This window comes from Papio anubis, chromosome 4 (assembly GCF_008728515.1).
Source record: "Papio anubis isolate 15944 chromosome 4, Panubis1.0, whole genome shotgun sequence".
Taxonomy (NCBI): Eukaryota; Metazoa; Chordata; class Mammalia; order Primates; family Cercopithecidae; genus Papio; species Papio anubis.
The window spans coordinates 93,005,275-93,018,203 of NC_044979.1; the positions used below are offsets into that span (position 1 = coordinate 93,005,275).

At 33.9% G+C, this 12,929-nt stretch overlaps 1 protein-coding gene across 4 annotated transcripts in view; it reads right to left on the minus strand.

The window, feature by feature from the left end:
• Positions 1-12,929, minus strand: part of FAM126A (family with sequence similarity 126 member A) — a 111,740-nt gene that overhangs the window by 36,401 nt on the left and 62,410 nt on the right. For 2 of the 4 annotated variants that reach the window (XM_003896214.3, XM_009203249.4), the window contains exon 11: positions 1,589-6,475. The exons of 1 other annotated variant lie outside the window; for it this stretch is intronic. In XM_003896214.3, the coding sequence (XP_003896263.1) occupies positions 5,901-6,475 (575 nt within the window). In that variant the 3' untranslated portion in view covers positions 1,589-5,900. Of the gene's footprint in view, positions 1-1,588; positions 6,476-7,263; positions 7,560-12,929 lie in introns of those variants that run through there. One more of the 4 variants, XM_009203250.2, reaches the window with a different exon arrangement.

Consider the following 12,929-nt stretch of genomic DNA (forward strand, 5'->3'; position numbering starts at 1 on the left):
AGGTAGGATTTAATTAGTACCTTCTTTTACCAAGCGATATAAAAGTGAGAGTCCTAAGATCTGTGTTCAAGGCCTAGTTTTGCCACTCAGCAGCTAGGTGACCTTAGCCAAGTCCTCTACCCTATCGAGAGCTTCAGTTTCCTCTTCTGTAAAATGGGAATTCTATGCACTTTATAGGATGATTTTGAGGATAAGATGATCATTTTAATTACACATATTAGCTGTCACTACTATCACAATAATATAAAGAAAATAATAAAATAACTACAATTGCTTGTAAAAAATCTTTCTTTACAATTATAAAAGTTATCTTGATATTAACAAAGGTTGTAGGAGGTGAGTCAACTATGTGGACTACTGGAGTTACTGGAAGAGTGCATATTGCATAGGACAAAATACTGCTTACAAAATCACCACTCTGGTTCTCTACAAATACCCTTCTAAGAGTAGTTAAGAACACATTTCCTAAATTACTTAGTTTCTTAGATGAAATGGAATTAACCAAACATATAATCAACTACAAGCCAGGAATTTTTTCAAAGGTCTAATAGGTTCTTTTTTCCGTTTTGTTTTTTTTTGTTTGTTTGCTTGTTTTTTTGAGATAGAGTCTCACTCTGTTGCCCAGGCTGGAGTACAGTGGCGTGATCTCAGCTCACTGCAGCCTCCGCCTCCCAGATTCAAGCAATTCTCCTGCCTCAGCCTCCTGAGTAGCTGGGACTACAGGTGCCCGCCACCACACCCGGCTAATTTTTGTATTTTTAGTAGAGATGGGGTTTCGCCATGTTGGTCGGATTGGTCTTGAACTCCCGACTTCAGGTGATCCACCCACCTCAGCCTTCCAAAGTGCTGGGATTATAGGTGTGAGCCACCGCGCCCAGCCATAGGTTCTTTTTTCTAAGTGCATGCTATAATGCAATTCATGTAATGCCACTGAGATTTCCTAAAGCCAACAAACAAAATTCTAAAATTGTACTGTTAAAGAAAACACTGAAGACTTTATCCTTGATTCTTTTCCAAAGCTAACATCAACCTAACTCATGTATTCACTAAATGTCTAGATACCTACCATGCACAAAGTCCTATCTAGGTACTAGGGGCATATGATCTCTGTACTCAAAGATATAGACTCTTTCTTCTTCTTCTTTTTTTTTTTTTTTTCTTTTTAAGAGATAAAATCTCGTTATATTGCCCGGGCTGGTCTCAAATTCCCGGGCTCAAGTGAACCTCCAGAGTAGTCGGGACTACTACTCACCACATCTGGCAATAAAGATTCTAAAGTTAGAAGGACAAAGTGATGTTACCTAAATTTGCCTGTGCTTCTGATATGACAAATAATCCGCCACTGGTGCATGGCCCACAGAGCTCATCTTCATCTTTGGATGAATACGAGTGGACCTGTCATACTCCTCAGCCCTATGACATATAAAGCACAAAGCCAGGAATGAGGTCATTGTCTTATCACTTACCCCCAAAAGCTCTCAATGGCTCAACTCACCTAAGTCTTCCTCCTTTACTCTCTTCCTTCATATCATAACTTCTGCAAATTTTTATAACAATTTTTTAAATGAGTAAACTGATCTGGAAAAAATATTTTTTTCAGTTTTTATTTCAATAAAACAAGAGGCAACACTTGTGGTATAAAGTACTGCATATGGAGAACATTTACGCAAATATACAAAAATTCAAAAAACTAAACTCCAGTTTATTTCCATAGCCTTAAGAAGGTAGGGAACACATAAAAATATCCAAAGTCAGAGTTTATTCTTTAGGAATGTAAACTCTAGGAATACAATTAGAAACAAATATATTTACTATGAAAAGATTAGTATCACCAAATGATTAGAAATAAAGGTAAGAGGTACACAATAAGCTCCATATAAGAGAAAGCAACAATACGTGAAATAAAATCTTGGGTTTATGGTAAAAACTTCCTATTAAGACACAAGTACTCTAAAACTCTACTATAAAAAAAACACAAAAACATCTCCCAAAATGTTCACTGTTAGTTTCTTTAGATATGCACAAGTTACAAAGTATAGAAAACAATATATTTACGCTCTCTGATGAAGAATTTAACAATAGTAAACATAAATCTGAATAAGTCAAAGTACTGAGTATAATTTTATTAAGCAACAAATCTAGAAGTATGAATTCATGCTCATTAAAGGACTAGAGAGTTTTAATTTTTCATACAAAGACTGGGAAGACACTATTATACATTAATTTATATCTACAATGCTTAAAGTACCCACCAAATTATTTTTCCTTTTAAGTGGTTTTTAAAAAATATTTTTCAGTTACATTATTCAACATATATATATTTCCTTGATGTGCTTCCCTTTAATATAGATTTATTGTGCCTAGACGCAAATGTTAACTGCCTTATTTTAAATATTTGTTTAAAATTATGTCTCGGACTACATCTGTTCTCCATAATTCAACAGTTTTAACATTTTAGTTTTATTCTTCCAAAATAGGCAAAATCCCTTAAAACTGGGATCATTTTGATCTATTTTGGTTTTAAAAATATATTTCCCTTTAATTCAACTTTTTTTAAAAAAATGAGTAATATTTGCTCAGCAGTTGCTTCACAGTTGAAAAGGGCAATGAAATATTGCTTTTTCAAAACAAACTTCAGTCATCATTTAGATGCTGAGAATTCCAACTCTTCAAGTCTAGAGAGCTTGCCTTAAAAATTTCCATAGTGGTATACAAAGGACTTCAGGGTGCTTTCCTGTGGCTTCAGGAAGGGAAAGGAAGACATTTGCCCTGGGTACTCTGGGACAGTCCCTTGAAAAGTCTACTTTGTTTCTCTCCCCACTTGGATTCCAAAAAGCTAGTGCTGGCTCCAATGCCACCAGAATACTCCAAGCCGTTGGGTTTTCAAAAGTGAGAGGTTGGGTGATTTCAAGAATCTATAGAGATTTAAAATGTGCAATGGAGCCACAATTTCTGTTCAGATCCTCTGAAATATGGGGTGCAAGACCCCAATTGTGTGTCGAATCCTTCTCATGATAAAAATATTATTCTGGATACTTAGGAGGTCTGTGACCATCAGCATCTTTATAAGAAAGTGACCTACAAAAGCTACCCCAACTTTAAAATTTGACAGTTGAGTGGGGAGAAAGTAGTATGGATAATAGTCATTGTTACCATAGTTAAGATTATCCAATTTTCATAATTTCTATAAAAACTTTCAATGTGTAATCCTTATTTGAAATAGTATCAAAGGAACTATAAAAGAATTTTGTTAACATAACTCCACTCTCCAGAAAATCAATTAGTGCAAATCATTTGAAGCAAAAAATCAGAACCATTTCACTGAGTAAGCCTTCAGAGATTTTTTTAAAAGAATATACAAATGCAAATTTGTTGTGCAGTATATAAAAGGGTGGCACCCCTTTTCATACTTAAAATTTCAGGTATTTGCAGCTCTGATTCCATTTATAGTTAACAAGAAAAATATAAACTGTTACATTTTTTATTGCAAAAATAAGGATCATTAGCAATTTAGAATTCAAATACTTAAGAAGCCATATGTCAATATTATTAAACTAATTAATTAGCTGTCAAAACCAATGAAGATTATAATGACCTAGTGTCTGACACATTTGATCTAGAGCTGTGAGACTACTGGTAGTTCTACATATCAGACAAGTAATTTGTTTGCACTCTGATACTTTCTTCTCATAACAATCACTTGGGAACCTTGTTAAGAATGCAAATTCTAATTTAGTAGACCTAGAGTGGCACTGAAATTCTGCATTTTTAACAAGATACCAGATAATGCCAATCCTACTTACTGGTCCTCAGACCACACAGCTAGCAAAGGTCTAGAAGAATACCCAAATGAGGTTCCATTACAGTGGTAGAACATGAAAATCTGATCTCTCAGCTGTGTCAGCTAACATTTCCTCAAACTTATTCTACAATGTTTCCTAAGCACCTCAACTTGCTTAAAATGCCTATCTTACAAATTAGTTTTTAATAATACCCACACTATTAATAACTATGCACAGGGGAAATTCATTGGTAAAGAATGACAAAAAGACATCTGTAAATTCACAGTGACATTTTACAAATATTTTAAACTGTATACAGGGTTCCCATTAAGTTAATACAATATCAAGTTTCACTGCCTGATTGCCTTACAGTTCTTAACTACAATTTATGGCAACAGATCTTATTCCATTCTGTTACTGGAGCTTAAAAAAAAAATCAAATTCATTTATGTCAAAAACCACATTGTAATCAGGGCTAATGAATGAAAACCAGTTCATGCTTTTTGAAGAATTCAGTTTAAACTGGTAGCCAAAGCAATTGCGGTCAAAACTATGTTCAGAGGATAAATGCTTTGGCAGCCTTCAAAGCGTACAAATTTTTCACATATCTGAGCTCTGCATAAGCAGGTACAAGAGGAAAACACTAGCATGGTCTCTTGGTGACCACAGAGAGGGACTATGAAGAAGGAAACCGCTGTGTACTCACAGTGAAAGAGCCAACCGGACAGCTCCTTAGGACTTCCTCAACAGTCAACTGACTCAGCCTCAGCCCTGCTCTCTCTCTGAATGATGACTTAAGTACACTTACTTTACAAGGGAACCCCAACGATAGCCAAAAGGACCACTGCTAGCAAACACCAAACTTTTATTTCCATCTAGAGGTCACATACAGATACATACAAGTTTGTTTCCACTTCTGCCATATCATCTTTTTTATTTTTAATTTTTAGTTGGGAGGTAACTAAATTGATTATTCTTTTGATATCATACTAAGATATTTTAAATAGGTCTGTTCACAAACAAGAAAGACATTTCTTTTTTTTCATATTTTAAATTTAAGAACACAAACATAAACAACTCTAAATTAGTTAATATATAAATGTCCTTTGTCCATATTTTACTATCTTTATTTTCTTTCATGACATTTTATAGATGAAAAATGCATTTGCATACAAACAATTCCATATTACACAGTGGTATCTTGAGAGCTGTGTTGCAAGATTTACACTGATTTCCAGGAAGTCTTCCAATGACGTATGCTCTGAATTATAGGAGTCCAAACTAACTAGGATTTCTAAAGTCCAGCAGTAGGGTAAATCAGCTTTATGGCCTATTATACCTTAATAATTGAAAGGGATCTTCACCTGCTAAATCCAAACACTTCAAAACAACACACCTACCAGCAATCTGATTTTTGATATAAAAATGTTTCAGAGATAACAACAGAAATGCCTCTACCCATCCCCTGGAATCATATAATATTCTAGGTACTGGGTTACCAGGCATTTTACAGTGCTTTGAGCAAATTGTTCTAATCATAAAGATGATCTGCTTACAAATATTTTCATCAGGTGCTTTTCATACACATCATTTTTGTGTTTCCACACGCCTGTTTTTCAGATTGGCTTCCTGACCAGGAGCTGGAGAATTCCTGGAGTTGTGCCTCTGCCCCATCCTCTATAAAACAGTTCCCATACATGGAGACTCCCTTTGACTCTGAAGGTCAAACACACAGCCACCAAAATAGGAGCTATTAAAAACCCAAACCAAAACAAGAAAAACTACCTTATAACCTCACATGAGACATAACCAACTTGATCAGACAACCTGTCAAAATTTATTGTCACTGATAATCTTAGGGCAACAATAACAAATAAGAAGGGGGGAAAAAAAGACTCAAACCAAGGGGAAAAAATCTTAATCTAGAAATAAAAAAATATATATTTCAACTTACTGCAACCTAGACAATCTTCCCTTCATAAAGTCAGGGGAGCCTTCAGAATTTAAGACATCAGGGCTCCTGTCAGGAACACGGATGAAAGACCCAGGGTACTTTCATAAAGAAGCAAAGTTGTATTTCTGGGTTCACTGGGTTATGGGAGAAAAATACGTTACTAATTAATCTGTGGACAGAGTAATGCTAATACTAGGAGGTCTCTGCTGACCTGATTGATGCTTCATTGGAAGTTCAGTTCTTTCTGAAACATAAATAAGCTTTTCTTCTTGGAGACTACAAGCTGAAAACCTATTGGCATCTGTCCCAGCCCCACAACCAACAGCAGATGACGGGTTATGTGGGACTGTGACACCACTGACTTGTTCAAAGGATTTACTAAATACAGTCGCTGCAGTCTTAGCCAAACCATGGCTACTAGGCTTAGGTAGGGATTGGCTGGTTGTTAAAGTAAGTCTCTTCAAAGAGAGAAGCTCAAGATTCTCACTTTGGGCTCTCTGAGTTTGTTTTCGAGCAAAGTGATCTTTGCAAGATTCCCCTGTAGTTTCTTTTTCTTTTCCTCCAGTTTTGCTTCCTCCTGACCGTCTCTGGTTCTTTCCTATACTTGTCTTGTTACTACAATTGTGACTACTGTTTGATAAACCCGACTGGCTGGTACTAGACGCAGCCCTGGAATAAAATCCCTCGTCAACTTCAGATATCTCCATCAGTTCTTCTTGACCTGTTAATTCTGTATTTCCTAAACAAAGAAATGACAAAGATTAATTAACATTAAGTATTTTAAGCAATCTTTTTAAATGATTAACACCAAATCAGTTATACTTTAAATAAATTAAGCTTTAGCATAATTTTATAAAGCAACAGATTATAGAAAATCAAAGGATAAATCAAAACATTATAAAAACGTGAAAAATAGTTCATTGTAATTAAATGATGGTAATTTATAGTGTATTAAACAACAAGCATGCCATAAACCATACCCCATTATGTTTTTGGAAAGAATTCTCCTATTCATGCAAAAGATAAGAAACAATTAGAAATATTATCACACAGTAAAACTAGGGGTGAACTCTCCTTCAGTAGCAAAGCAGTATAAAATCAAAGCTTTTACCAAGGAACTTTTAAAAAATTCGTATTAGAATACTTTAAAGACTTTTTTAGAAGGTTGTACTCTATACTGTAGATTATTTTATCAAATTCAAAAATCTAGACTATAAATATCACAAGCTCAAATATAAAATTCTATACACATTACCCTTCATATCAAAGATGGCAAAAAGACAAAGCTGAAAAAGTAATTTTAGAACTCCAAACATAAGCAGAAAACTATTTTAGAAGGAATTTTCTGCCTCAGTTTTCATAACAATTTACTAAAAGACAATATAGGTATAATCATTCCAAAGAGCATTAAGAGTCATTGAGAAATGTGGTGCATAATTCATGCATTTGGATTAGATTACATGCAAAATTTTTGTGACTGTGCAACTGCTGCTTAACATGCATCAGTGGCCCTTTGCCTTAAGATACCTTGGAGTGCAGCTATAAAGTGCTCTGCTAAAACTGCACTCTGCCAGGTGAGTTTATTCCATCCTCCATCATTTTTCTTACAGATTTTTGCCTCCTGATCTCTGGCAAGCCTTTGCTCTCAGTTCTAGGATCTGTGGCTGTTTCCTGCACACCCTGTATATGCTGAGCATCAATTTCTCCTAGTGTTCTGCCTTTTTCCCCATTCCCGGTTCTCTCTCCGGCCACATTTGTGACACTAATCTCAGGAATGACAAGGATGCCCAATTCAGTAGTATCATTATTGTTGTCAGGTTGCTCTAGAATTGAAGATGATAAGACAAAATGATGGATGAAAACAAAACAAAAATGTGAAATGAGAAAAGCAAAAGACTCAAAACAAAAATTGGACGACTAAATGTTATGAATTAAGCCAAATATTTGCACTGTAGTAATTTCCATAATTTATAATACTCTGAGAGCACCAGAGACAATAGGGTCATATTCTTTAATTTTAAATGACAAACAAAAAATTCACAGAGCATCAATTCACGTTCTGCATTTTTTTCACACACACATTTCACATGAAATATGAAAGATAAATTTTCTAATAAATCAAAATAAAATTTGTTTTTAAATTGTTCTTTTTGTGTTCTTTGGGTAATTTTCTAGTGTTTTTAAGATAATATGGTGACCACCCGAATTTATGTCAAGTCTTAGGCAAATGTTCAAGGATCTACAGCCAAAACTTTAGCTTTTGTCAACATTATGAACAAAGCCACATAGAAGTTCCCCTTTGTACTCTTAAAATTCTAGTTTTTTACTAGGCTACATTGAGACTGACTTAATAAACCATGATATTTGGGAAAATGCTTATTCACATACGATATCATGGTTAGTAATGCCACAGGTATAGTTTTTGTCTCAGATATATATCATCTATTATTAATAGTAAATATTAATGTGGCTGTGATATAGTTAAGCAGTTGATTTATTCAGACTCATACCAATTTCATAAATTTAGTTCATTACTAGACTGCAGAAAAATAAAAATGGATTTGGAAAAACAAATTGGCTGTCAGCCCTTCATCTGAAAACAGCCATTATAAATGAAACAAAGAAACAAAACTCCTAACTAGTTAATACCTGTAGACATTATTTTATTCTGGTCTTAAATAACAAAGGCATAATGTTATTTAAAGTTGTCAAGGAGTTATTCATGTAAATGGGAAAAAGTAACATAAGTATATCTAGAAGGTGACAGTAGTGAAACAAAGTTCAAAGTAACATAAGACCACGTAAAATAGCATATACTTTTTAAAAACTGTAGACCACAAACCTGCTTACAGGACATCACCTACTATTTTCAAATATTTTTAGTGATAGGATTATCAGACTCCCACTAACGATGCTAAAGGCTGAGAAACAGTAATAGGTAGTAAAAGAACGAAGGCCAGAGCCACATATTCCTGTGGTCCCCTAAGTTAGCTGCACATTGGTATCATCTGTACATCTTTAAAAACTACTGATGCCTGGCTCCAATCCCCAAACATTCTAATTTATAATTAGTGTAAGATATTACCTGGGCATAAGATTTGTAAAAGCCCCAGGTGACTAATGTGTAACAAAGTCTGGGAACCACTGCTCTATTCTGATTTTCAAATTTTAAAAACTTAAGACAAAAGTTGTTACGGGTGCCTTGGATACTCCATACTCAGCAGCAATACGCACTTCTGGGAGCCCCTTCTCAAAGCTTCATGGTGCCTTGCACTGCTGAGCCAACATGCTGGTATAATTATTTCCCCTTAATTAGTGCTTCATAGGCTTTTGACTAAAGGTTCTCTAAAGTTTTTATTTCCTAGATAGGCTGCAGAATGTTGGTGAGGTAGTAGTGCACTGCTGCTTCTGGGTGCTCTCTAATAAAGGTTTAATGCAACTAAAAAGCTCCAACCAAGCCTGTTTCCAATTGCTGACAACTGTCATCCAAGTGAGGGCAAATAAATTCTTATTGAGGTACATGCCAGAGGTCACTGCAACTGAGATAAAATCACCATGGCACTGTGAAGGCCAAGACTTGTTTATTTACATTGTAGAAGCTGTTTCACAAAAGATCTACTGAAGGGATCTTCAGTCCAAAAAAAAAAAAAAAAAAAATCAAACTTCAGAAATTATCCAGACATAAAAAAGGCAATGAATATTAAAATTTAACAAAATTTTAAAACTAAGCATAGGTGGCCTCATAGAATACAGAACAATACTTACATTGAATTGCCCTAAGTCACTTTCTTGAAAGTGTCCACATATATTATTCAATTATAATCTCAAAACAATCTATTAGTGAGCCTCTGAAGTAGGCAATTTGATTCCCATTTACAGACAAGGAAACTGAAGTTCAGGAAGAACTACACAACTATTCAGTGGGGGAAGTTAACCAGTAAAATATTTTAACTTCAAATGTCTATTCTAACATACTATAAATACTAACTCTAACTCTTCAATTCATTGGAGTCCATTTGAGTTAAATATCCTCTGACATCCCACAATTAGGTTTAATTTACTTGTGTAGACTCCTGGCCATTTTATAAAAGCAAGTAACTTACTTTGAATGGAGAGCCAGAGAAAATAAAAGTCTGGAAGAAATCCTAGGAAAGTAATTACTCTTGAGTTTAGGTCTGTTTTTTTTTTTTTAATTGGGTCAATTTTTTAAAAGATGCCGAAGAAAGCTATTAATTTAAAATGGTGCTTCAGTGGCAGAAATTTAGGATTTTGCAAGAAAAACTAGAAAATGACAGGGAGAATATTACATAAAGCACTACTAGGCAACTGAAATGTAATCACATTTATCAGAATAGTGATCAACGTCCGCAGCCCAAAAAGCAATGATATTACATTAAAAAAAAATCATGGAATTAAATGGCAAGTAGAAAAACGAGATCATGTGTTTTCCCACAAACACAAATCTTTGACTAATTAATTGATATTTATTATCACTCAAAAATGGTTAACAATGGCAGATTTTTTAAACTGCTTATTAAATTTATAAGAGCAAGTAATTCTGTACAGAGCTAGAAAGAACAGAAACATAAATCTCAGAAAAATTACAGAATAAAGAAAGATAATTAAGTAATCCAAACAAACATTTGTTACCTAATCCCGCTCTCTATCAGCTCTCCGACTTCTTTCCCTGTATAACTCTGTGACCCGACACTCCCACCCACACTGTCTTACTGCTCTCCTGGCTGCTCTCTTCTCCTGGTGGCTGAATGGCTCACTTCCTTACTTCAAATCTTTTTCAAAAATTTCCTTTACAGTGAAGTCTCCCTTGGTCAACCCATCCAAAGTTTTAATAGACCCCACGTTTCACATACCCTCTTCTTTGTTTCTTCTTCTTAGCACTTAACACTCTCTATCTAATCTACAATTATTTATTTATCTTGTTTACTAGACCTAAGTTCTATGAGGAAGGAGTTTTTAAAATTTTCGTCTAGTCGCTACTATATATCTAGTACCTGGAGAAGTAGCTTGTATATAGTAGGCACTCAAGAAATCTTTTTTTGATGAATTAAGTGAATATTCTGTTATCAGATTAAATTATTAGAATAAATAAAAGTAAGAAAACATACAGAAGATATGAGAAGGGTAAGCTGTGAATGTGTTGACTGGATAAATGAAATACATATAGCTTATGCTAATAAGAGTTTTTATATGGCAAAGAAAAGCAAAGCCTCTTTGTTTTGGAAAAGTGAAGGAGCCGTCTCTAAGGAGCCTAGCAAGATGCTTAGGTCAAAAAGGTCATTTTTAAAATCTATTTTTGCATTATGTTATCCAGAGGATAGCATATATAGCTAAAGAGTAGAACTTAATCCTTTCTTTAAGAAAATTATATAGAAGATGCTGCAAGGGAATGTAAATGCATAATAAACTAGATTTTGTTTTCCCCAGAACTTAACAATCTATGCAAATGAAGTCATGATTAATCCACACCTTAAAAAAAAAAAAACTTGACTTCAAATAATTCAAAAAGCTCAAAAAAGATCCAAAGAGAAAATTCTCAGGATATATTTTATTTGTGTAACCTCTTATATGCATAAATAGGTAAACTCTCCACATGTAGAAATGAAAGTTAAAGAATACTTTTAATAGACATTTCCAAATTAGTTCTCAAAGGTACTCAAATTATTTCACCCTAAAAAATTTCTTCCAGCTTTAAGAAAAAAAGTGAAGCAAATTGCAAATAATATTAAAACCAATCACGAAAATTTGTGATTTCTCTCAAATGTCATTTTATAATCCCAAATATCTATTCTATTATGTCACTTACAAAACCACTTTAGCTTTTGCTTTTATTTGTTTTATGGCTGCCCTATTTACTAAAGGTGGTAATTTTAATAAAATAATTTATTTATTCATAGAATTTATACATCTCTGTACTCAGATTACTTTGAGTCTAAAGGCATCTGGCTATATGGGGTGCTTACAAACTTATTTGTGAAAATAATAAGCTGAAGCTTTAAAAATATAATTTATTATTTGTCTGCATCACACAATTTTTATATGAATTATGAAAAGTATTTTAACTTAGAATAAACCCCAAAACAAAGTCATACACATTCTTTTACAATTTATGAGATGTAGATATTTTAAATGCCATAAAATACCAGAACAAATATCCTTTAATATAGTCATTTTATGTTTATAATATATTCTGTTCAATGGAGAAAAATGTTATCTATATTCATTAAGCTATTCCTTGCAGTGTTATTTATAATAGCAAAACTCAGAAACAAATTTCTTAACATATTAGAAAAATGATTAAGCAAATGATGGAATATCAACTCAATGTGATATTATGTAGCCATTAAAATAACTGTATTTACTAGGAGAACTAGGGAAAATGTCTGACAATATTAACTAAACAAAAACAAAATACCAAAAACATTTAAATAGAGTACAACCATGAAAATATACATGCATAGAAAAAACTAAAATGAAAATTATTTAAATATTGGAATTATAAGTAAATATCCCCTAACCTAGTTTACTATCATGTTGTTATACTGTTCTTCAACAAAACAAGAAAAGACCAACTTGCTCACCCTGTTATACATTTCTTTATCATTCACTCACTTATTCATGCATTCAACTAAAACTTGTTGAGCACCTGTAATATGTCAGACATTGTTTTAGATGCTGGGGATACAACAGCCAAAAAGACAGATTCTGCCCTCACTATATAATAAGGGAACAGAGATCACAATGTAATATTGGAACTAAGTAAACAAGAGAATTTAAATAGCAGAAAATGCAATAAAAAAAATAAGATGGGAAAGAGTAAGTAGGGTAGTAGGGGATAAAAGTACTTAGATGGGTGGTCTGGGAAAAACTCTTTGAAGAAGAGATGTTTAAGCTGAGGCGTGAATGATGAAAACCTGCTAGCCACACAGCAATCTGGAGTAAGGGCAGTCAAGGTACGTTTCACTATTCACATTTCAGCTCAAATACTCCAAATAACTGGACAATGCCCCTAAGGCAGAACAGCTTAGTATGTTGAAGTGTTAGAATGAAGGAGTCTAATGAACTAGGATGAGAGTGGTCTTAAAGTGAGGTCAAAGCAGTAGTCAAGAGGTCATATCACCAGGGTCACATATGCCATAGTACGAAGTCTGGATTTTATTGTGATTACAGTGGAT